Below are 25,007 nucleotides of genomic sequence, written 5' to 3'. Positions count from 1 at the left end.
GTAGATTTAGCAAAGCTATGATACAAACTGGAATTCCTGATTTTAATTCTGTTAAGTAATTTGATAATAACTAAGTTAGGTTAGGAAAATATTTTTTTAACATGACCAACACAGTCTCTTTAAACTTACAACTTGCTGGCATTCCATTAAAGTCATGAAGTCTAAAGATGATGTTCCCAAGCTCTGCTGAGACCTATTGGTTATCATATAGTTGGTTATAGGTTTAGTACCTCTTTCTATGGCTAAGATGTATCTTCTAGCAGTCACCAGAGATTTTAGTACCATGAAGCGGGAGAGGGGAGCAGATTATATAGTCCCTGGTAAATCTCCACAAGCTACTTCGTTTTTTAATGTTTACTTATTTATTTTGAGAGAGAGTGTGCGTGAGCAGGAAAGGGGCAGAGAGAGAGAGAGAACGAGAGAGACTCTCAAGGAGGCTCTGCACTGTCAACGCAGAGCCTGATGTAGGTCTGGATCTCACAACCGACAACTGTGAGATCATGACCTGAGCCGAAATCAAGACGCTTAACAGACCACCATCCAGGCGTCCCTCAACAAGCTGTTTTAAGAAGATTTTAAACTTCTTGGGGAACTAACCAAACAATGTTTGCTAGTTGGAGAGGTAACCACTGAATTGATTATTGTAGACATCTTCTGTTCGAGGTACATGGAAATAATTTTTATGAAATGAAATTATATATCAAATGTGTCTCAGGTTAAAAAAAGGGGAAAAAAGAAAAATTTTAAGAATTAACACAAGGGACATGTAACGGTTGACCATCAAATTTTAATCTTGAACCTTTTCTCCAGTCTTCAAATTATTAACACGAAGCGGAATGATAAATTGTAATTTTATCATTACCATATCGCTGTGTAACAAGCCCTTGTTACAAAATCTCCACCTACTGTCTCCAAAAAAACCAATAGAAAACCCATACATTATATTATCTAAGTGATCTATTAACAGATGAAATTTTAACCAACTTCATACCAGGAAACTATTAACAGAGGTACTTCAATCACATAGCTTAAAATATGGAGAAAAGACAGGTAAAAAATTATCTTAAGCTGTAGTAGTCTTTTTACTTTTTAAAATTTTTATAAAATACACTAATTTCCCAAAATAAAGAATATTATGACACATTGGTGTCAACTTACACAGATGAAAGCTGATGTCAGCTTTTTTTCTAACTAAAATTCATTTCACCAAACCTTTATATATTACATGAATATCCAAGTAAAGTATTTTTTTAAAAATTCAACACACAGGAACATAATGTACAGTGTTTTTTATATATATATATATAAAAAAAGGTTAATTTAGGAATGATTTCATTTTCAACCACATGATATATCTTTTTAAGACCATGAAACCTCTTGCTATCGCAAGAAGACTTTTCAGTTCATGTTTCCATTTCCCAGTTGTAATTCTTAAAAGTAAAAAATGAAAAAGGGTTTTTTATTTGTTTTTCACAAAAAAACTGTAGCAACAATTTCATTCACTACCAGGATGTCTTCCCTCCTTTTGATTTTAGGACTACCCAGACCCATGACCGCTTGGTGCCGGAATGTAATGGGAAGAGGCCAATGACATCAAAGAATGGATATAAAAAGACGGGCTCAGCTGGATCCTGCCGCCGTTGTAAGGTGTGGGCACTTTCACTCGTGAAAGGCCTCCCAGAGCTGCAAGAGAACAGTCACAGGAGCAGTCTCCCGGCTCATCCTTTACATCCGTCAGCTGGGAGGACATAAAGGAACATTTTCATTAATGACCTGTCTAATGGCTGATGGATTCCTTAGCCAGGGAGAGAGCGAGTACGCTCAGAGACCTCGGTCAGGAGCAAAAAGAATACTGTTTATTTTACACCTCCTGCATTGGTCACTTCTGAGCGCAAACCAACCTCAACAGGAAATTGCAATGAAATATACACACCATGCACAGTCCCTATTACTGTGGGAATCCAGTAACACATGCAGGATGGTGGGAAAAGAATCACAAGGGATGAATGTAAACTTTTCACAGTGTTTCTTATAGCCTTTGACTTTAGCACGAGTGCACCACTTACCACCACAATCTCACAAACGTTTTATTGTGTCCTGGGCATGCAGATCACTTGGGGTAAAATGGGCGATTACATTTCATAGCCATTCTCAGACAGGAGTACAACTTCAATTTTCCCAATTTCCAACCAATGAATCAGCTGCTTCTGTTATAAAACTAAATACATTTCCGAATACATTTTTGTTTGAGGTTGTGCTTTATTCTTATCACTTCACTGGCTTCATTCTAGGGAAATTAAAAACCCATAAAATTATACTGAAGACTAGGTCTTAAGGGTGATTCCTGACCAAACCAGAAAGACAGGGAATCACTAACTTCTCTTCTCTTGTTTCTGTCTGCCTACCCCAGGCCTTTATTGATATTGATTCAGTTATAGGTTTTAGTTTCCTAAAGAAGAAAACCAAATTAGAGAACTGGCATTTCTGTCTTAAAGAAGTAAAAAGTAACACCGGTGAGGGGAGAAAGGGGGATTCATTCTATGTCGAAAAAAAAAAAATCTCTTGCTCTCAACAGGAGATAATCCAGCTTCTCCTTAGCTATTATTTCATAAATTAATAATTTCTTAAAATCATAATCCAAAGAATTTATCTATTACAAGAAAAATTCAAGTGTAAAAAAGGAAATAAATTAGTTAAGCCTTGTAAACAATTGTCCATTTTAGCTATATATCTTTTTAAAAAGGTTTCTCTGTATAGCAAATCAGACAGTACAAGGCACACCTTACACATCAGAACCCAGAATGATAAGACCCATACACACGCCTTCTTCACACTGTTGGCTGGCCTAACTGTGCTGAGGGCACTGGGGTCACACACCCATCCTCTGCTCATCTCCTGACCATCTGGAAGTCCAAAATGTGCTCTTTCCATTAAATTGCTTTGTGCTATTTTGTTGTGATGTGACTTCAGCCTTCTCAATGTTAGCCTCCTCAGATGTTTTCCACAAAGCTTCCTGGGAAAAGGCCAGTTTTCCCATTACGTTGTAACGTGCCTTTGAACCAGCCATCTTCTCGCTTTTTATGGACAAACACAATATCTCCTTCTTTAAGTTCAAGTTCTGCCTCACTCTGAGGAGGATAGGAAACTACCACCCTGTGCCTAGAAAAGAGAGATCTATTTTAGTTAAAGCCACTCAAAGTAGTGAAAAAAAAAAGGTACACTATTGGTCTACAGAGCATTAAACATAAACAGAATAGAAAATAACAGAAGTTTATAACATCTGTAAAACAACTCAAAATACAACGACTCTCTGCTTCGTAGAGACTTGATTTTAATAGAGTTGACATGTGTGTAACAGTCCATTATCGATGAGACTGGTTTATCTGAGTGACCTGTCCAGCAAAAGCTATTCTTGTCCCTTTCCATTGTTTGTATCTTGTCCATACAGAAAATTTTATTCCGTTTCCTAGGAGGAAATGCCCTGTCCTTCCCTCTTCTCCAAGAAGAAAGGAATGAATTCATTTGATTGGTGAGATTAGGAGAAGTGGTTGACTAGATGGATTCAGTCCTCTCTGAACTCCCTGCCTCTAGGCTGAGTGGCTTCTGCTCTGCTTCTGCTTGTAAGCACGGAATGGTCAAGGGCCAGGGGGGTCAGGCCTGCCTTCTAGAAGTGAGTCTGGAAATCCATCTCTCTGTGTCCCTTACTTTGGGGCTCGACATGGATGAGGCAGCAATTCTAAGGCAGTTCATCTGCCTTACATACCCAAATTCTCCTTCAGGCAGGCTGTCCTACGGTCTAGACAAGGAGGGAAGGACAATGACCACAAATTCAATCCAACACCACCAGTAACGAGGCTGATACCCACTTGTCTGACAACTGTGTCTGTTTCTTTATTGGTTCTCAACTCAGATATTAGTAGGAAAAGGGATAATTATCAGTTAAAACCCCAAGAAGCCTTGTTGGTTTAATATTATCTTCCTTCTTCCTTTCTCCTTAGTCTCCTTGTGCAAAATTATGATTAGCTGCCATGAAAGCCAGATGGAGGTTTTGAGCCCCATATTCTTTTATTTTTTCCAGCATTACTTCACTCCTTTACTCTCTCTTGCCTTTTCCAACCAAGGCAGAGGAAGGGGGGAGGGTGGTATGTGGTAGTCAACCTCCAAGATGACCCCAGTGACCCTTGCCTCCTGGTATTCATACTCTTGTGTAGTCTTCCCCCACAATGCATGGGGATGATCTGTGTAACCAATAAAATACTGTGAAAGTAACTGCGTGATTTCTGAGTCTAGGTCATAAAAGGCCTTGTAGCTTCTACATTAGTTTCTCTTGGATCTCTGAAGAAAATGAGCTGCCGCATTGTGAGAAAACTCAGCATCCCTATAGAGAGGAGAACATGGTGAGTAACCAAAGTTTCTTTCTAAAAACCCAACTAGCCAACAGTGATGTCAGGAAGCCACCTTGGAAGGGACTCCTCTAGCCCTGGTCAAGCCTTTACAGGACTACAGCTGAGGCTGATATCTGGATTGCAATCTCAGGAAATATCCCAAGCCAGAACCACCCAGAAAACCCACTCCCAAGTTCCCAGCCCACAGAAGCTATGGGGAAATAAATGTTTATTGTTGTTTTAGGCCACTCAATTTTGGAGGTAATTTGTTACATAGCAACAGATAACTAAAAAAATGTGAACATATATTTTTCTCCATTTGCTGTTATGCAGTATTCAATCATAAAGGTGATTTTAAGTTTCTACTTTCGTTTGGTTCTTAAAGTCAGAAAATAAGTTCAGAGCCTCACAAGACCCACTCTTGACTGTAAGTAAAGAATGGTATGGCTTAAATAATGATAGTCATAACAAATTCTATAGAACTACCCCTAAACTATGAAACCCATCAGAGACTAGCCCTTTCAGAAGATTGCTAGCTTCATCAATCTCCTCTCATAAAAACTAGAATCCACTCTCATTAAGAGAGGACCCCAGCAAGAGCCCCAGACTATACTCTATAAAAAGGCATCTCTGCAAAAGTCAAATGGCTTCCCCAAACAATTCCTGAGCTACTCTGGGTACATGAACCAAATTATCCTCCAAGGTCTGAAACAAAGTATAGCATAGAGGCTAATTTATTCTTTCTTTCTTTCTTTTTTTCTTTTTCTTTCTTTCTTGTTTGTTTTGAGAGAGAGAGTGAGGCCCAAGTGAATGAGTTGAGGGGGCAGAGAGAGAAAGGAGAGAAAGAGAGGGAGAGAGAGAGAGAGGAGAGAGAGAAGCAGGGCTCACCCGAAGGGGGACTTGAACTCATGAACCATGAAGATCATGACCTGAGCCAAAGTCAGATGCTTAACTGACTGGCCACCTTGGTGATTTATTATTTCAAGATAACATTCATTTACCTCAAACATGAGTTAAACATGTTGAACCCCACTGAACCACCAGGTTCGGGGTTCAATCAAGCATGAACTGAGGGAGGAAGCACAGCCCTGCCCACACAGGTGCTGTGCACTAAGCTTGGGTCTAGGGGCTGACATAGACTTAAAGGTCATTTAGAGCAGTTTAACTTTGGGCTAATTATCTCTGCTCTCTCAGCCTCAGTTTCCTCATCTGTAGGAAAAGGTTGTAGTAACTTAAACAGGTATTACCATGTAATGGAGTAAGATTATGAATGTGATGCTCTTAAGTGGTTTCTGTTACATAGTTTACACCCAAAATGCAAGCTACCATTGCGATCACGTGGCTCAGGCAATAGCAGGTGGGGGTCTGTGCTTCAAGGAGGTGAAGAATGGACCAGGAAGTCACTGGTCACCTCTATCCAGGAAACAGACTCAGGCCACAGTCTAAAGAACTGTCTGATAATGAGACATGACACTTTAGAATGATAAAGTTAGGTTTTAGAATCTCTTATCTGATATCATTAAAAGCAGGACAAATAATTTCATTATAGACTTATCTGAAGAAGGGTTTCAGATGAAAAGATTTCTCAAGTCTGATGCAAACATGTTAAAAATCCACGTGGAAAGCAATGTAATAAGTTGCCATTTGGGGGAAGTCAAAATTTGAGCAAAGCTTTGTAATTCTGGAAAAAGGCATACAGGTGACTCAAATCATATTCAGAGTAGATCTTTCATGAAATGTATTCCCCATCGGTTCTCTGGGAGATGCCTTAAAGGTGAAATGGAACAAAAATAGTTCTTGAAAAACTTGAAGTGAATTAGATTAATATTTGCATTTTATAAAATGCACTAAACCAATTTCGTCAAAAAATTTTTTAAACTACAACTGCTGCTGGGCTAAGAACATAATCTTCCTGCCAAGTTCCCAGTGGGAGCAAATTTTCATTGCGAAGTTATAAACCTCTGGGGGGCGGAATGAGAAACCCTGTGCATAATGGAAAGTGTGACACAGCCCTGATGTATGAAGGCTACCAGGTGCCGCGGTAACAGACTCTACTTAGAAATCTTCCAGCTCGGATCCTGGCCTCGAGCCTTGTAGTTTGCACACAGATTTCTAACATAGACTCCTAAGGCCAGATTCTGGGCACAAATGGCCAACTATGTCAGGCATGGAAAGTAGAATGTTTACAGACCAACAGACACATATAAGGCACAGCTGCAGAAGCCCTTCACATCTGTTCCTCCACCCTCCGCCTCGCTTGGATTATGCTTATCTGAGTAGGGCTTTTGGGAAATTCTGAACCTCAGGAATCAAAGACCCCTCTCCCATGACATCCATGGGACCTGCTAATAATCCCACTTTCAAAATCTGCACCCCATCTACTCCTCTTCATCGTCACTGCCGCCATCCTGGTGGACAAACTCATGACGTTCACCCGGTCAAATAATCTACCTGCCCTCCCTGCCTGTATTTCTTCCTGCCTCCATTCCATTCTACGCAGATCCAACAGACCCATTTTCTTAACTGGCAACTCTGCTTGTAGTTATCTATCCCTCAAAAATCGTAACTGGCTTCCAACGCCTGTGAGGAAGGTTAATCCTCAGCCTGCATATAAAGCCCTCAATGATTTGACCCTCATCTCTCTACCTATTGCTGCTATTATCTCCACGAGTGTGCCAAATATGCCTCTACACCTGAATGTGCCCTCCAAATATGGCTTCTACCTCTCCGTTCCTTGGTTCATGTGGTTTCTTCCACTGGGAACTCCCCGTGATGACGCCTCTGCCCATCCACACCTGATTAGCCTCCCACAGCCTGGCTCTAGTTTGCCCCTGCAAAATCTTGTCTAGCCCGTGGCTGGAAGTAATTTCATGCTTGCTCAGGTCCCAGAGGCCTCATGTACATTTCTTACGGCACTTAGCACGGTTTACATTGCACTGTTACCATCTGCATCCCTGTCTCATTCATCTTCCCAGACCATACGCTGCTTGAGGGGGAGAAGATGGTAAATTCACTTTACGTGCCTCATACCACTTAGCATAATTCGTGATAATTCTTTTTTTTCCCATGGTAATTCTGAGTAAGTGTGCTGAATGACAAAAGAAAAGGCACAATGTATAGAAAACTATTTTTAAAAAGATGCAAAGCTCCTTAAAAGGAATGTAATTTGACAAATGCTACAACACGGATGGGCCTTGAGAACATCATGCTAAGTGAAATAAGCCACACACAATAGGACAAATATCATACAATTCCATGTACGAGGCACCCAGAAGAGTCAAACCCACTGAGACAGAAAAGTAGAATGGTGGTTGTCATGTGCTGCCAGTAGAGGGAATGGGGACTTACTGTTTAACAGGCGCTGAGTTTCAGTTTGGAATAACGCAAAACTTTTGCAAATGCACAGTGGTGATGGTTATTCAACAATGTGAATGTACTTAATGTCACTGAATTTTACCTTAAAAAATGGTAAACTTTATGTATAGTTTACCACAATTTAAAAATAAATGAATAGGGGCGCCTGGGTGGCTCAGTCAGTTAAGCGTCTGACTTCGGCTCAGGTCATGATCTCACGGTCTGTGAGTTCGAGCCCCACGTCAGGCTCTGTGCTGACAGCTCAGAGCCTGGAGCCTCCTTCAGATTCTGTGTCTCCTCCTCTCTCTGCCCCTCCCATGCTCATGCTTTCTCTCTCTCTCTGTCAAAAATAAATAAACATTAAAAAAAAAATGAAAATGAGTGAATAAAAATAATGGGAAGAGTAGGGGAAAAAAAAGAAAAATGAAAAAACATGGAAAGCTGAGTGGTCACTTGGCTGTTGTAAAAGTATCCCTTTGAACAGAGACCCAGGGGACAGTGTGAGGTGTATAGCAGGGCTCACAGACTTGGCCACGAATGGGTCTCTGCCTGTTGGCAGCTTTGTGACCCTCACTGTCTGTGACAGTCACCAGAATTGAAGAAACAGGCTTGCTATACAAAGAAGCCCCATCCACATCCCACTGCCCATCTTCCCACCTCAGGCTATGGTGTTCCAGCTTCCACCTAAATGAGCACTTGCAATCTTTCATTTGTATAGATTTTCTATTTCCTTTATTTTTCTGGCCTCTCATGCATTCTCTGCAATTCATACATTTTTTGTTTGTTTGTTTCTAATCTCTCTTGGTATCAGCCCAAATTGGACCCCCTGTGGCTCTGGGAGGCACTCTATCCGTCACCCTAGTCTGGGTAAGTAACCTTCACTGCTTTCTGCCAGTTGCTACAGCAATCTAATATCCAATTAAGTATTTCACTGGCAAAACCATACTAGCTCGCTTTGTAGCTTTGCTTGAAGTCCAAGTAAATTATGTCCATTGCTTCACCCGGTGGGTTCATTGTCACTGACTCAAATTAATCATGCTGGTGAAACCCGACTGACTTTCTGTAAATCTATCTCTATCCAATTTGTGTGTTTCCAAGTGTTCTAGCTTAATCCCTGATCAAAGATCACAGGTTCTTTTCCAATTTAAGAGATGGGCTTATAGGTATGTGGTTATCAGTTTAATTCCTAAACTTCAAAATACACAGAGATGATGTGCCGTGTCTCCTTAAGCCCTTATCTGTCTATGCTGTTTTAGTAGAAAAAAAAAAAGAAAAGCCTGTCACATATACTTTCTTTTACTGCCATTCCTTCTGAAATATTTCTACTTCCTCTTTGCAATTTCCTAATTATTTTTTCTCCATTATCTAAAATAGAGTCAAAAATATCTGTTCTGTTATTTCTGCTGTCATCAATTATACATGTTCTGCCTCCAGGATGTAGCATTTCTTGCTTGTTTTCCTCAGCCTCTCTAACAACACAAAAGAATCCTTTTGTTCCTCAGAGAATTGTCTCAGCTGACACCACAGCCGTCAACACACCTCAAGGTTCATCCCTTCTTACTGTGAGATTGCTTAAGTCCTTGTATCACGTGAATGCTTCTTCCCATTGAAGGGCTGCCCTAGTCACATTCTTTTACTTTAGATTTATGGGACAGAGCCATGGTTTGAGGGGAAATTTTATGCTTGTTCTCGTTATACTCTGCTCTCATACAGCACCAATACAATGCAATGAGAACTACTTCTATGAAATTCTATCAGGAAAAATTCTACCAGAAGAACCCCAGGCTTCTGCACTTTGCCAGAGCAGGAGTTGTTGCGATTTAGGTTGTGAATCAAGGAATCTAAGATCCTGAAATACTTTCTGAATCATAGAGATGTTAAAGTTAATCTTCCCTCCATTTTTAGTACTAAGTACTTTTAATTGTGTTAAAAATTTTGAAATATCTGGGGCGCCTGGGTGGCGCAGTCGGTTAAGCGTCCGACTTCAGCCAGGTCACGATCTCGCAGTCCGGGAGTTTGAGCCCCGCGTCAGGCTCTGGGCTGATGGCTCAGAGCCTGGAGCCTGTTTCCGATTCTGTGTCTCCCTCTCTCTCTGCCCCTCCCCCGTTTATGCTCTGTCTGTCTCTGTCCCAAAAATAAATAAACGTTGAAAAAAAAAAATTAAAAAAAAAATTTTTGAAATATCAAAACAGGTAATCCCTAAACGGCATACTTGGTAGTTTCCTACTAACCAAAAACTTTCATTCCCAGTGGATAATAGGATGTTTTCCTATACTGTTTCCACACCTTTTTCCTACTGTTTTTATAGCCAGTCAGACCTAAGAACACAAGTTAAATAAATACCATCACCATCAGTGTATGAAGGCAACAGGGTGGTGGAAAGTTGGTCAGGCTGGCTATTATATTTAATATTCTGTTGAACATATGGATTATAAAAATATAAACTTGAGCAGAAATCTTCTCCAAAGACCCCTTTTCTACTTGTAAAAATGGAAATGGTTATATGAAAAACCTGCCAGAGAATTCCAGAGTGCCCATGCCCATCTGTTCCATCATTAAATTCTCCATGTTCCCTATGTGATGTGCATCCCTGGCTCCCTGGACCACCATCACCTGTCTGCATTAGCGATTTCTCCCTTTCAGATGCACTGAACAGCAGGAGCCTGCTGTTAGAAATGAGCTCCTCTAAGAGGAAAGGGCAGGAATGCAGAAGCCACAGAGATTGAGGACATCTGTCAACTGAAAAGGAATGCATAATGGGGGGAGGGGAGGCAGCAGTGCCAGAGCCAGTGCCTATGGAGAGGCTGGGCAAAATGAACGATCGCTCAGAACAGTCACACAAACACCACAAATGACCAGGGGAAAAGAGGAGAGAGACTCAGGGTATGAAGGAAAAACTGCAGATCGATGCCTGGGGGTGGGGACGAAAGAAGGAGCCTTTGTGACCAAGAGAAAGTAAACAAGTCCCTGGACTAACTCCAGGGACAGAAGCCCTATCCCTGGAAAGCGGAGTATTACTGCAGAGGAAAAAAGGCTGACTCTCAGAATAAAGGATTAAGTGAATGCAGGACAAATTTCAAAGCTTTACTAAGAGCGCAACAGATGAGGGGGAAAGATAGAATGATTTTATTTGTGGGGGAGGAACACTTTTCAGAGTACTGTCTCATTTCAAAACTGGTTTTATAAGGATTAGACCTATGTAAAGCTATTTCACCTCACTATGAAAATATATATATAAATTGTGTACTTGTACTTAGTGCACGTAGGCTGTTTAAAGTTTCTTCTTGGGGCGCCTGCGTGGCGCAGTCGGTTAAGCGTCCGACTTCAGCCAGGTCACCATCTCACGGTCCGTGAGTTCGAGCCCCGCGTCAGGCTCCGGGCTGATGGCTCAGAGCCTGGAGCCTCGTTTCCGAATTCTGTGTCTCCCTCTCTCCCTGCCCCTTCCCCGTTTCATGCTCTGTCTCTCTCTGTCCCAAAAATAAATAACGTTGAAAAAAAAAATTAAAAAAAAAAAAATAAAGTTTTCTTCTTGTCCAGCTTATTTTTTGATAATTCAAATTATACGAATGAAGGCCTCAAATTTTGTGGGTACAGATGTTCCATCTGAAATACAGATTTGTAAATTTAAGTCATTGGAATGTGTAACAGTTTATAGTAAGACTTCAAATCAGTAACTGAAAATGAGACCTACACTGCAACACCTCCACAAATCAGAAATTTGATTTATAAAATGCAGGTACAGAAGGAATAAAGCTTATAGAAACAATAAAACAGATGGCACTTTAAAAACAAATGTTTATATATTTATGCATTATGTGAAAACAGTCCACTATTTTAGTGTGCTTCATGATGTTTTCCTGGCCAACCACCGGTGCTTCATTTCTAATTCATATAATCCTAGCAGATAGTTGTCTTGCTAAATATATAGTTTCTCCTAACATATTCCTAGAACCCCACTGGTTGTATCAAACAGAACTACTCCCATGTGTAATCATGATTCAAGGCCAGAATCAGTTAACACAAGGCCCCTCATTCCGAGTGGAACCCAACCAACTCAGTGTCAGGAGGGGGAGTCAGGTCTCTCAGAACTTAGGCATACTCTCCTAGCTCAGGAAGAATAAAAAGAGAATTCTCTTGGTTGGCAGAATTCTCCAGCTGCTTTACAACCAGCAGGTACTTATGTAAATGTTTCATAAAAAAGGCAAAGGATGAAAGGAGGGAGCAAAAGCTGGCGATGGAAGAGAAGCAAGAAGGAAGTAGATGCAAACCAAGTTCCAGGGATTAACACATTTCATCTGGTTACAATTCTGGAGGGGATGTCTGGAGAAAATAAACAAAAAGAGGGCCTAACCCATGTAAGGAGCACAGCAAATGGTACAAGAAGGCCAGTGCTTGCCTGTTACTACAAATTCAGCTAAAACAAATTTGGAGGATGTGGAAAAGTATCCTCATGTTGGAATAAATATTCCAGCACAAAGCTTGTTTGCATTTCTTCGTTTCTCCGGGAACGACAGTGAACTCACCTCTCACAAACCACAGGCCTAGACTCATTCATGACAGGGCCCAGGGATGAACATGGTTGACGAGGAGGTGGAGCGATGGTACAGCGGAGTCCAGGAGCTAGTCTTCCGATGAAGAGCGTCCTGGGCCACAGCAGCAGCCACGGCCACAGCGGGGCCGGGCAGTCCCCATCGGCAGGGCAGGAGCCGGCCCTGCCGTGGGCGCCCCCTAGAGGCAGCTCAGGTCCCACTGCTCCCTGCAGAGGCAACTCCCCGCCACCCAGCTCCACTTCCAGGGTGGGTGAGGCTGGTGGAGATGCTCGGGGCTTACGTTTAGTGGACGCGCCAGAAAGCAACTTCAACAAACCCTTTTTCTCTTTCTAGGAAAAAAAAAAGTACATTAATTAGAGATGGATGGTACTGTTGTTATTGTAATCGATAGGGTGCTAGTTTTCTATTTTTGGTTTGATTTTTTTTTTTTTTAAGATTTGTATTTTTAAGTAATTTCTACACCCAACGGTGGGGCTCTACCTCACAACCCTGAGATGGGGAGACTCATGCTCTACCGACTGAGCCAGCCAGGTGCCACTGGTTTGGTCTTTTAAGATTCATTTCTATGGATATTTGGTTATTTATGATCTAGCTCCCAATTCCTTCCTGTATGATGTTAACCTGACATTTGGTTGTCTTTCCTCTCCCTTTCTGCCTGCATGTTTGTGCTTGTATGACACTCCACTGTTCATCTTCTACTGAGGCAGAAGAAGTAGATAAAAAAGTAAAGCAAAAAAAAAAAAAAAACAACTCACCAAGTCACATCTCTGGCTTGGTGAAGACAGAAGTAGACATTTTAGGACAAAATGGAAATTTCTGATTATGGATTTAATTTCTTGAGATTATGCCTATACTGCCTCTAATTCTTATGTGCTGAACTAAACATTACTCTCCATCCATAGAGCATTTTACTCTCCATCCATAGACTTGATTCTTATCATTTATGGAGAGTAATGTCTTGATCAGGGTTAAGGACTAAAACAGTTCTCAGATGTCACCACCTTGAGGAAATTTAATAAGCCAATAATGACAGAAGTCAAACCATTTCTATTGTGCAAGAATATCTTGGATTAGAAAGCCAAAACAACTCCACAAAATTTTAAATAAAGCTGCAGTATAATCAAAAACATTTTTATGTCTCTTTGCAAGCAAAAGTAGGAAAAAAATTTTTCCCCAGCATCTTTCTCCACAAAAACCATCTCTAGAATCTCTTGTCTCTTTTGACACTCTTTTCCTTGGACTGCTAGGAAAACCAGACCTAGAGCTAGGTTTTCTTCATTTCCAAACCCTGTGTCAATGTTCTTTCTGACAACCAAGCATAGACAACAATCATTTCACGTTGTTTTACTAAGATGTCAATGACATCACCAAGTCATCTGAATGGAAACATTTCAGAGGGAAATAATTCTTCAGAAAACTATAGGCAATCTGGAATCACTAAGGTCCACTAATAGAGAAATAGAATTATGAGGGGCCCACATGGAGATAGAACCCTGAGGAATTTTTCTTGAGAATATGAGTTAGTTCATACTCCATAAAAATCCTTTGGGGAAAAGGGTCTGAATCCATAAAAACACAGATCCATTAGAGACAGAACGGCAGGAAAAAGGAAGAGACAAAAGTAATGATTTAGCCAGATGACGATAAAGCATTCCAGGGAAAAAGAATCCCAGGAAACTGCAGGCCCCATTTAGAGAATACTGTTCACAGTATGAACCAACCCATGGGTTGGAAATGGGGGACAGGGAAAGATGGTGGGAGCGCTGAAGTCATCTCTGTACAGCGCAACGCAGGCTGCAGATGAGCAGAGCCAGACATTGGATCCACACCCCCCCCTTCTCCCCATCCCAGCCTGAGGAAGGTTCTTTGGCATTTTTCTTCAAGGCCTGGCCTTAACTCACCTTGCAGGTTTTTGCTTCATTTATTTAGCTTCTCATTTCCCAAGGGGCTACTAATACATTCCAATAAACGACCCTATAAACTTGGACTACCTGCTTGATGCCTGGACCCCATCCACCCAGTGCCTAATGCAAAGATGCATCTATTGAGCCAAGAGGCCAAGACTGAAAGAGACTGAGATGGGGGAGGAAGGGAGATGATTTAGTGAGCCCCAGGGCTAAAAGAGTAAGAGAGGACATTTTGTAATTCTCAAATCATACAATGTGCGGTGAAGTGGGCCGAACAAACACCTGCCAAAGCCACAGCTATACTTCTTTAAGAGAGCCTGAGGTCTGGAGGGCCGAAAAATGAGCTGAGAAAAAATAACGTCTACACTTCTATGGGGGCAGTCAGCCACAACTTCCAGCTATTCCTGCCATGATGGAAGAAAGCATGCTCTAATCCCTGGACCCCCACAGATCCACTGAGAACATCAAGTCCAGCGGTAAATTACAATCTCAGCAAGCCACAGCTACAGATGTTTCTTAAAAGCTCAGTTCTGGGCACTCAGAAAAATTCAGTTAACTGAATGGCGCTCAGGGAACAGCCTCTAAAGTGATTAAGAAGAAAGATGACTTGGTTCATCTAAAATGATTAAACACATTAAATACAGCTTGCTTTAATGACTTCTAAGAGATATGTTATCTTCATCAGCTGATGCCGACTACCCACTGAGCAGAAGGCAGAGGATTAGGTGTTGTGACAGGGTGTGGGGGTACGGGGTGGGGGTACTAACAAGGAAAAGATGCTGCCCTAGTTCCACCCAAGTGTGCTTTTAATACCATATTTTCATGTTTTCTATGTTAGCAGAACAGTGTGCCGCTGGAGAGAGATAATTCTGCAAACACAGACACTTACCATCTAAGGGTGCCTTTGTTTTATTCAGAATCCAACAGCAGAAATGAAAATTATAGATGAATTAATAAGGACTACACTTCAGCAATTTTTCAAATGTAGTGTTAACATGCATGAAAAAGGGACATATCTTTGAACATGAACCTTAATAATTCTTCTCCTGTGGGTTTTTCAAGAAATTATTCCTAGATGGAATAATGTTTTTATACCCATAATCTTCTCTTCAGAAGATCAACTATTTGGTTCAGAAAATAATTGCCAGATGATGAGAAAGAGTAATTTCTACACGTAAAAATAATTTCTGAACATCACTAAATAGCTTTCCATTAGTCATATCATGGAGGATGAATACAAAATGGGAAACCTCGAGTTCTCCTTCTCAAGCAAAAATAAATTTGATTTGAGCAACTCACGAAGCTGAAAACATTCTACCCACTGAATCTTCTTTATTCCTCTCCTTGCCTTCAGATGTACAAAGAAAGAAGCAAAAGATAAATACTCTTCCGGGACACTGTCATCAAATATCTACAGTCATATTCCCAACAATCAGTCACTATTCTTAGATAAGGCAGCTCCAAAGCTTAATTCATATGATTGTCTAATAATAATCACTCACTCTTTCAACAAATATTAACTGAATGTCAAATATGAACCAACAACGCGTGAGGTTCTGGGAATACAAGAGTGAATAAGACAATAAGGGGTTCACATTCTCTAGCAGAGACATAGACATGGCTATAAAACAGGTGCTCTGCAGAAAAATAAAGCAGGGTAAGAGGAGAGTGAATGACCAGGGGTGCTGAGACAGGGAGCTCAGGAAGGGCTTTTAAATTTTTTTTAATTTTTATTTTCAAATTATTATTATTTTTTAAGTAGGTACCACACCCAACATGGGGCTTGAACTCAAAACCCTGAGATCAAGTCACTTGCAGTACCGACTGAGCCAGCCAGGCACCCAGGAAAGGCTTCTTTAAAGAAGTGAATGGTGGGGCGCCTAGGTGGCTCAGTCAGTTAAGCATCCGACTCCAGCTCAGGTCATGATCTCGCAGTTTGTGAGTTCAAGCCCCGCATCGGGCTCTGTGCTGGAAGCTTGGAGTCTGGAGCCTGCTTCAGATTCTGTGTCTCCCTCTCTCTCTGCCCCTCCCCCACTCACACTCTGTCTCTCTCTCTCTCTCTCTCTCTCTCTCAAAAATAAATAAACATTAAAAAAATTGGGGCGCCTGGGTGGCGCAGTCGGTTAAGCGTCCGACTTCAGCCAGGTCACGATCTCGCGGTCCGGGAGTTCGAGCCCCGCGTCAGGCTCTGGGCTGATGGCTCAGAGCCTGGAGCCTGTTTCCGATTCTGTGTCTCCCTCTCTCTCTGCCCCTCCCCCGTTCATGCTCTGTCTCTCTGTGTCTTAAAAATAAATAAACGTTGGAAAAAAAAAATTTAAAAAAAAAAATAATAAAGAAGTGAATGGAGACGGGGAAAGGCCATGTGAAATCTGATGATCAAACACCACTGGGTTCAAGAATCTTGTTAAATGCTTTTATAAAGATTTCCCCATTTATTCCTCACACTCACCTGATGCGACAGGAATCAGTAGTATTCCCATTGCCATTATTCTCTACGCTTGCCTACAATCATACTGCTAGTAAGGGGTGGAAGTGGGATAACCCGGCCTTTGCTCTTCTCTTCTGAGAGTTCGGCACAGGCAACAACTCTAGAAGCACATCTACTCCATGGAGTGATAAGAGCAGATATGTTTGCTTACGGGTTGCACAACCTAAGAGTCACTCTGAAACTGTGTGCACATCTGCACTGTCCACAGCTGGTCTGGATCCCAGCTGCTGGCACGGGCAGGAATGTGACTCCGATCACTTAACATGGACAATAACTTCTCTGTGAGAAAATGAAATGGCAAAGCTCACAGACCAACTTGGTTTGGACAGTGAAATAAGAACTGGGAGGAAGGAAAATCATGCGAGCAAAGAAAGTGATCAGTAGGGACTTTAGGACAGTGTTCAGAACAGAAGAAAACAGGTATTTATTTATTTATTATTTTTTTAAGATTTTATTTTTAATCTCTATACCCAACATGGGGCTCCAACTTATAATCCTGAGATCAAGAATCACATGCTCTTCTGACTGAACCAGCCAGATGCCCCAAAAATGGCTACTGAAAAACTAGATGGGGATGCCTAGGTGGCTCAATTGGTTAAGTATCCAACTCTTAATTTCACCTCAGGTCATGATCTCTCTTCCTGAGATGGAGCCTGCCTCAGGCTCTGTGCTGGCAGTGCAGATCCTGCTTAGGATTCTCCCTCTCCCCTTAATAAAAATTAAAATAAAAACTGGATGGACCCTCTGCTTAAAAAAACCAAGAATAAGAGCAAAGGTCCTCAAACAGCAAATTGTTTGAAGACCTGTGCTTGGCTCCTTAAGGAAAGGAGTCAGTAGGACTTTGGGGGTGGGATGTTTGTGGTACTAAATGTTGACCTTTTTGTGGCCCGCATGTAGAAATGTCACCTCTTAGGAACAAATCCAGAATATGGGAAAGGGCATGAGAACCAATACCTACTTCTGCTAATTGGTAAAGGAAATAAATGAATATGTCAGAGAAAACTTATACTATGAAGGTAGGGGAAGGAAATGGAAGCATGTGGGGGTATAAAGTGGTGCCTCAGAGATGGTTTCTTCTCTTTTACTATGTGATGGTTAAAATTGTAAAATTAATTAAACCATTAGAGATTTAATTAGAGGCCATTAGGACTGAGGTGATTCTAAAGCCCTAGCAGCTCCCTTAGCAAACCAAACTCTAAGCCTGTAAACACCTCAAAACCTATAAAGACATCAAAACCTATAAGGACAACCAATCACAAACAGCCAACTGGGCTTTCCCCAAATAAGGCAACCACTTAAATTACAGCCAGTCAAATAACTTCCTTGCTCTGCTTTGTGTGTCATTTACATAATTTTTGCCCCTGGTTCCTTGATAGAGTGGGTGCTGCCTGATTTGAATATGTTTTTACTCAAACTCTTAGAATTTTTAGTATGTGTCAGTATATTTTCTAACAAAACTTAGAGAATATAAGAACAACCAATAATTGGTGCTGGAAAAAAAGATTTTATTTTCTGGATAGAAGCTTAATGTACCAAAATAATATTTACTGTATTTTGGTATATGAGGGCGAAAAAAGCATATATACACCATAGTATTAATGGCTACCTTTGAAATCTTAGATCATACTTAGGTCTTCTATTTGGATATTTAGACTTTCTCTCACTTTTAAATAAATATGTATTTTTTAACAATTTTATAATAAGAAAACACAATAAAACATTGTGTGTGTGTGCACGTATACATACATACACATGAGCATCTCATAAGGATTGGGAAACACATCTGCCTGGAGACTAGCTACTCAAATAATGAAGCCTTTAAAGTGAATATGAAGTTAGAAAAATGTTCAGATAAAGCTGTTAAACTGATAACTGTAGAAGACATAGGGGATCTCATAGAAAGAAGAATAACAATGACAGAAAGGCCCAGGATTTCAAACAAGAAGTAACTGAGATGATGTTTGGAAATACATTATAGTTTCAGATGCTTATTTATCAAACCACAGAATGCAGTTACCAGACAAAAATGAGCCAGAGGGGGAAAAAAACACTTTTTTTTTAAGTCAAGGACAAAATCACACTTCTGAGACTTTGTGAGATAAGAATTCCAAATAAAATACTGTTCAAAAGGAATAACTCAGTTAGGAGAGGGGCTGCAATAGTCCTGTGTGCACATCAAAAAGTTGTATGTCTCTGTGGAACATCAGTGGTAGGTAGCTCACTGCAGACGATTTACACATAGAGAAAAGGACAGGGAAATTGACAAGCTATCGTTTGGCAGATATACCACACACTATCTAAAGAGTTTAAGTAAATGGATGATGCTGATCACAAAATGATGAAAGAAGATGGAGATAACAAGGGAATTGTCAAATATCTAGATAGTTGTTGTAAGTCTCAACAAAAACTAGGATCTCTATAAACTTAGAATCTCTGATAGACATTTTTCTTGACTTGTTCATAATTTAATCTCACATTGGATCTAATTCTGATCAACTGGGGGAACAGTAGAGACCAGGTAGGGAGTGGAGTGGTTCGGATGGTGGACAGAAATATTGAAAACTTCGAAGTAAGCACCCAAAGAGAAGTTGGCTATAGTCAGATTTGAACTCTAAAGTTTAAAAGAACTGATTTTAAAAGTTCACAGAAAATATATGCATGACCTGAAACTCAAAAGGAAAGATACTTCAAGAGCAATGGGCGGGCTCTCCAGAATGATATTCTAACCATACAACTGTAAATTATCTGAGCAGATGAAAATGTGGAGACATCTAAAGGCACTAGTCTGATCTCCCAGAGAGCAGACTAATGGGCTCAAATTTTTAAAGGACTCAGTACAAAAAGATCAAGAGAAGTGACCATAAGAAAGAACATATCATGGCCCATAACAGCTTAAACTTGAAAAAAAAGAGGGGGGGGTGGATAACCTTAAAGTTATGTTTGAAACAAGAACAGGAAAAATATAGACCTGCTGTTTGAGATGGATGGTGGTTCTCAGAAGGTATGAAGAAAGAGAAGGATAATCTTCAGACTAGAAAGAACAAATGCTGACAGGAGGGAAATGAGTATAGATATTGGGGTTTAGAGATTTAATAATTATGTGCCAGGATGAATCACCCCAGCATACAGAGAAAATTCACAGCTGAAATGCAACTGTTCTTTTCATAAAATGCAAATAATCTTTGACAGGCTCCTGATGAGCCTGAGATCAGGTCAACTCAAAAGGTCAAGAAGGGCATGTGTAATCCTAATTTTCAAAAAGAATACAACAATGTTCTTTGCTGACTGTCTGGAAAATTCTAGAACAGTGTATTAAATGAAAGGAACACTGAGGAAGAGACTCCTGAGGAAGTCTCTGACACTGAGGAAGAGACTCCTCTAGGAGACCCTTGCTAACATGAGTAACAGCTGAAATGATGGGGAGACTGGGGAATAGTTTGGATGGGAGAATGCAAAAGACCTCTGGATTTTGACAGGCATCTCATAAGTTCTCCCATGATATCCTTATAGACATGATGGAGGAGTATAGACTAAATGACACTTGAATCATGTTAATTATGGAATTATTGATTTTATATCAACCAAGAGAATTCTCCCTGGTGGATCCGGAACACTAAATGAGGTAGTAGATTTAGGAAGGAAAATTTATAATCTGTGACATAAGTAACAGTGACAAAAACTTCAGGAATGTAGCCTTAAAAAAATAAGATAATTCTTAAATAAGTCAAGGCATCATATAGAAAGGAGATCAATACTTTCTATGTAGCTCCTCAAAATAAAGAGAATGGCATGGCACACTTTGGAGCTAGGATACTCAAGGTCAAATAAGGTGTCCAAACAGAGACCAGTGGCCATTTGTCAAGGATAGGAACTCAGCAGAATAGCCCATTAGGTCCTGTATTAGTTGCTGCTATATAGAATTACCATAAACTTTGTGGTAAAAATCAAGTCTTAAAATTAAGGTGTCAGTAGGGCTGCATTCCTTACAGAAGCCCTACTGAAGAATCTGTTTCCTTGCCTTTTCCAGATTCTAGAAGCTTCTTGCATTTTTTGGCTTGTGGCTCCCTCCCTGAATCACTGATCTCTGCTTCTGATGCCACATTTCTTCTGGACCTGATCCCCCTGCCTCCCTTTCAGTAAGATCCATGTGATCTTATGGGGTTCACCCAGATAATGTAGAATAATCCCCTCATCTCAATTAAACCTTTAATTTAATCATATGTATAAAATCCCATTTGCCACACAAGAAAACACATTCTCAAAATTCAGGGATTAAGTTATGGATGTCTTTGGGGAGCCATTATTCTCTCTGGCACAGGTCCCTTTCAAGCCTCAGATTTAATGAATTCTTTCCTGGGAGGGCAGAAGTTGAAGAGTCTGTTAGTGACAAGGGCCCTGAGACACACTGTCCTAAAACCTTAAATTCTAAAGTACAAAACAATTCTTTAAAGATCTTGACAAAGTTGAACATGTCAGCTTGAGTACAAGTTTAATGTAGTTAATTATAAACACTGAACAGATACCAATCTTTTTCAAAAACGTTCATGTTAACCTAACAATTAAATATTAACTTTTTAGTAGGCTGTAAAGTTTATTTCCTTATAAACTCCTATTTACAGGCTTACCTAACCATTTAAATAGAGCGACATACAATACCACTGAACCAGGTGGCTCAGAGTTTATGATTAGCCTAGAGCTTCCCAGAACCTGGCTAGAGCTTTAGGAGAAAATGCATGAAATACTGAAGAAAATACAATATTTTCCTCAGGTTGTCACTTCATCTGATTATAGTACAATTATCCAGACTTTGTTATCCCTCTTACATTTCTGTTCACATTCAATCACCATCAATTTCCTTTGCCTCCAACCACCTGTCTCCAAACCCAACCATAGGTTAGTCTTTCAAACACAGCTTTCCATTTATATTTCCTTTGCAATTCAGCCCCAAATGAGAGCTTTTTTAAACATCTATGGATTTAGAAAATAGCTTTTCACCCTTATTCCACGTCAAGAGAAAAACTATCCATGCTGATTATAATCTAATATGCTGTAGGAAAAATAAATCCATAAATAACATTTTTTGATCAATAATTTCAACTGCTTTGTATATTAAATACTTTTTTGCAGAACTGACTGAACAGGAAGAATTAAGGACAGCACAATGATGAAAGAATGAGTAACTAAAGGAGAAAGGAAACTCCTCCATAAGATGTAAGCTGCACAAAAGTGACTTAGTCTTATTCACTGTGGTCTCCCTCAACATCCAATATTAGGCTTGCAACTTAGTGGGTGTTTCAACGCAGAGAAACATGAATCTAGCAACGGGCGCAGTGTCTCACACATGGTGAGCACTTGAAGGACTCATTGTTCAACAACGAGTCCTTTCATTAGTTAGGATGGGACACAACATAAGCAGGGGAACAGGACGTTGGTCTTACTTTACTATCTTTATCTGGCTTGGTTGCTGAACTGTTCCCACAAGTCAATGATGCGCTGTCAGGAGAGGTGGGAAGTCCAGGAAGAATGCTCACTGTCCGACCACTGGGCTCAGTGTCCAGAGAGGCGGTGGTGATGCTTGGAGAGGTCAGTGAAGCAGTCGCAGCACAAGCCAGGGGGGCATTGACTCGACCCATATTGATGGCAGCTACGTGGGTGGCAGGGCCTGCCATTGGAGGTGGAAGTTGTGGGGAGGCCAAGGGATGATGAGGCAGGCCCACAGATGCAGGGCCCAGGCAGGCAGTGTTCTGTACCTGGATGGGCGTCACCGCTGCGGTAGGGCGTTCTTGGTTATGTGCTGCAACTAGTAGTGATGGGAGAGAAAACAGCAAAATTTGACCTTCTAATAAATGCTACTCACCAAACCATGAGTCATTTCACTGCATCAGACCATAATGAAAGGTTGCTATTGCACTTTTATAAGAAGTAATGGATGCACAGTGGTTTAAAAGCACGTAATCTTAGCTGGGTCCTTAGACACTGTTTTCCTTCCAGATCAGCCCTTGAGTCCACTGAGAGCCTGGAAGCTTAGCGATAACCCCAGGCTGTTCAGTTAAAAAGTCTTTCCACAGATTTATGGACACAGCCGGTCTTTGATGATACTCTACAGTGTCAGATTAGGTTGGCCTCCAGGCCTTTTGAAAATTATTCTCCATTTTCTTAAAACAAACAAACAAACAAACAAACAAGTAAATAAAATTATTCTTCCTTTTCTTATTAATCATCTTCCATCTTTTGGTTTTTCTGACAGAATTTACAAGTTTACCCTATCACCGTTACCCAAGACTCTTGGTAGGTTTTCAGTGCTATAAGAAGAAAAGTATTTAAGATCCCATTGGGTTTAAAACAAACTTGGAATTAGGTTCATCAGAAATCATCAGCACACTAGTTCATGGAGTATGATGCAGTGGTCACGCGGCTGGCATCAGGGACATTTGAGCTCGTATGGTCTTGAATGCAGAAGCCATATTTCCAAGTCTTATTGACATTCTCAGGATCAGCCTAATTTCTTTCAGATTTTCAATCTGTAGATCAGGCTTGAATTCATGTGGGGGACAGGCTTAGCCAAAATAAGCAGATGTGAAGTGTGCCACTGACTAGACTGTGCCTGCTTCTAATTCCTAATGTTATTCATGACTTTAACATTACATCTGCTCTTCTCAACATCTGTTATAAGGGATCTGGTACTAGGCAAGCAACCCTCTTCCTGATACTTTTCAGTCTGGTCTCCTCCTTACCTGTCCTCACAGCATTACGGGCCTGGTTGACTGTCATCTGCCCAGTCATGTGCAACAAGACCTTGGCCTGAGGACTTGTCTGGATATGAGCGGCTGACACAACGGCTGTGGGGACAACACTGGGACTCCCAGCCATACCATTTCCCTGGAGCTTCTGGGCAGGCCCTCCTGCAGTGGAAGGACTGACCATAGTCACCCCTCGACTGGTCTGACCAGCAGTAGACATAGGGACTTTAGCTTGGGAAGCATTTGTCACGGCCCTGCCAAGACAGAAACACAGACAGAAAGCCCAATCCATCAGCAAAATGGGAGAGAGAACAATTAAATGCAAGAAAAATGACTCAGGGCGTTAAGACAGAACATTTTAAAGAATGAATGGAATAATTTTTAGAAAATGTAAGAATCACAAATTCAAAGTAAAGATGGCCCTGAGGGAGAGAAAGGTCTTGAAATACATTCTTAGTCATAGAAAATTATACATTGCACGCTGCTCAAGAACATTCAGTTACTGGGTTCGGCTTTCCAGATCAAGGCTCAACACCTCTTGCCTGTAAGGTCCTGGATTCTTCTGCTTCAGCTCTCAAAGAAGCTGATTTGTTTGTTATTGCTGCTAGTAACATTAGCAGTTTTGTTACATTTGCATAGCTTTGCTCATGGTTTTTGCCCTTCTCCCTGCTTGTTCCTAGTTCTACATCACACAGACACAGAAGTGTCTGTGTACGTGCATGTGTGTGTACATACACACATGCTCACACTCTTAGAATGTTCTCTCTGGCTACTCTTGACCTGTCTTAATCTCATGTATGTTTCAAGGTCCACAAATCCTGTCCTTTTAAGAAGCCTTGCCTAAGGCTTAGGCTTAAGACCTTATGTATGATTCTATTGTTTCATGTGAATTTCTTCCTTCTACGGCCCTTGATTATAAAATATGTCATTTTTAATATGTAAATTCTGTATTAAATACTCCTGATTCAGTAAAAGTTCCTTGAAAGTAGGCCCAGTGTGAAATGGTTCTTCCACATTCCTCCAGTTATCAGGATACAGCCAGCTCTAAACAAACATTTACAGGTTGAGTTAAATTAAATTAGTTCAATGTAGTTTTGTATAATGTATTTTTTTAATATTCTAAATTCGTTTAAATAACAATTCTACACATAGTAACTTTGTACTAAGTAGAAAACTTCATTAACTCAAACATCCTTATTTACTACGATAAATAACAGAGAATTTATTGCATCTCTTCAGAGACTGTTAATAATTTGTTTTTGAATGTTATGAAACTGCTTTCCTTCATTAATTTAGTCTTTTTTTGTGGTTTGGTTTGTTTTATTTCCTTTAGTTGTTGTGGTGGTGGTGGTTTATTGTTTGTTTTTTTCCTCGCCAGGGAAGGTCTATCTGCCATTTTCTGGATCCTGAATGTAGATTTTAACATATACAGAAAAGAAGGTTTATATTGATTAAAAATCTGCAAGTCAAATTAAAGCTAACATTCTGTCACCATCTGCAACAATAGTGATTTTCATTTGATTAGGCTGCTGGCCAACCTATAAATCAAGGCCAACAGCTGACAAACATGTCAGTTCATTAAG

General features: G+C 40.5%; 1 protein-coding gene across 1 annotated transcript in view; it reads right to left on the bottom strand.

The window, feature by feature from the left end:
- Positions 1 to 1,314: 1,314 nt before the first annotated feature.
- Positions 1,315 to 25,007, bottom strand: part of SH3RF1 (SH3 domain containing ring finger 1) — a 184,358-nt gene continuing 160,665 nt past the window's right edge. The window contains 6 exon segments of the mRNA XM_030312773.2: positions 1,315 to 3,159; positions 12,263 to 12,355; positions 12,357 to 12,412; positions 12,415 to 12,618; positions 22,123 to 22,484; positions 23,419 to 23,678. Coding sequence (XP_030168633.1) covers positions 2,991 to 3,159; positions 12,263 to 12,355; positions 12,357 to 12,412; positions 12,415 to 12,618; positions 22,123 to 22,484; positions 23,419 to 23,678 — 1,144 coding nt within the window. The 3' untranslated portion in view covers positions 1,315 to 2,990.

The sequence above is a fragment of the Lynx canadensis genome, chromosome B1 (genome assembly GCF_007474595.2).
Source record: "Lynx canadensis isolate LIC74 chromosome B1, mLynCan4.pri.v2, whole genome shotgun sequence".
Classification (NCBI taxonomy): domain Eukaryota; kingdom Metazoa; phylum Chordata; class Mammalia; order Carnivora; family Felidae; genus Lynx; species Lynx canadensis.
Note: the sequence above shows the minus strand (reverse complement) of the source record. Positions and strands in the feature narration are given on the sequence as shown.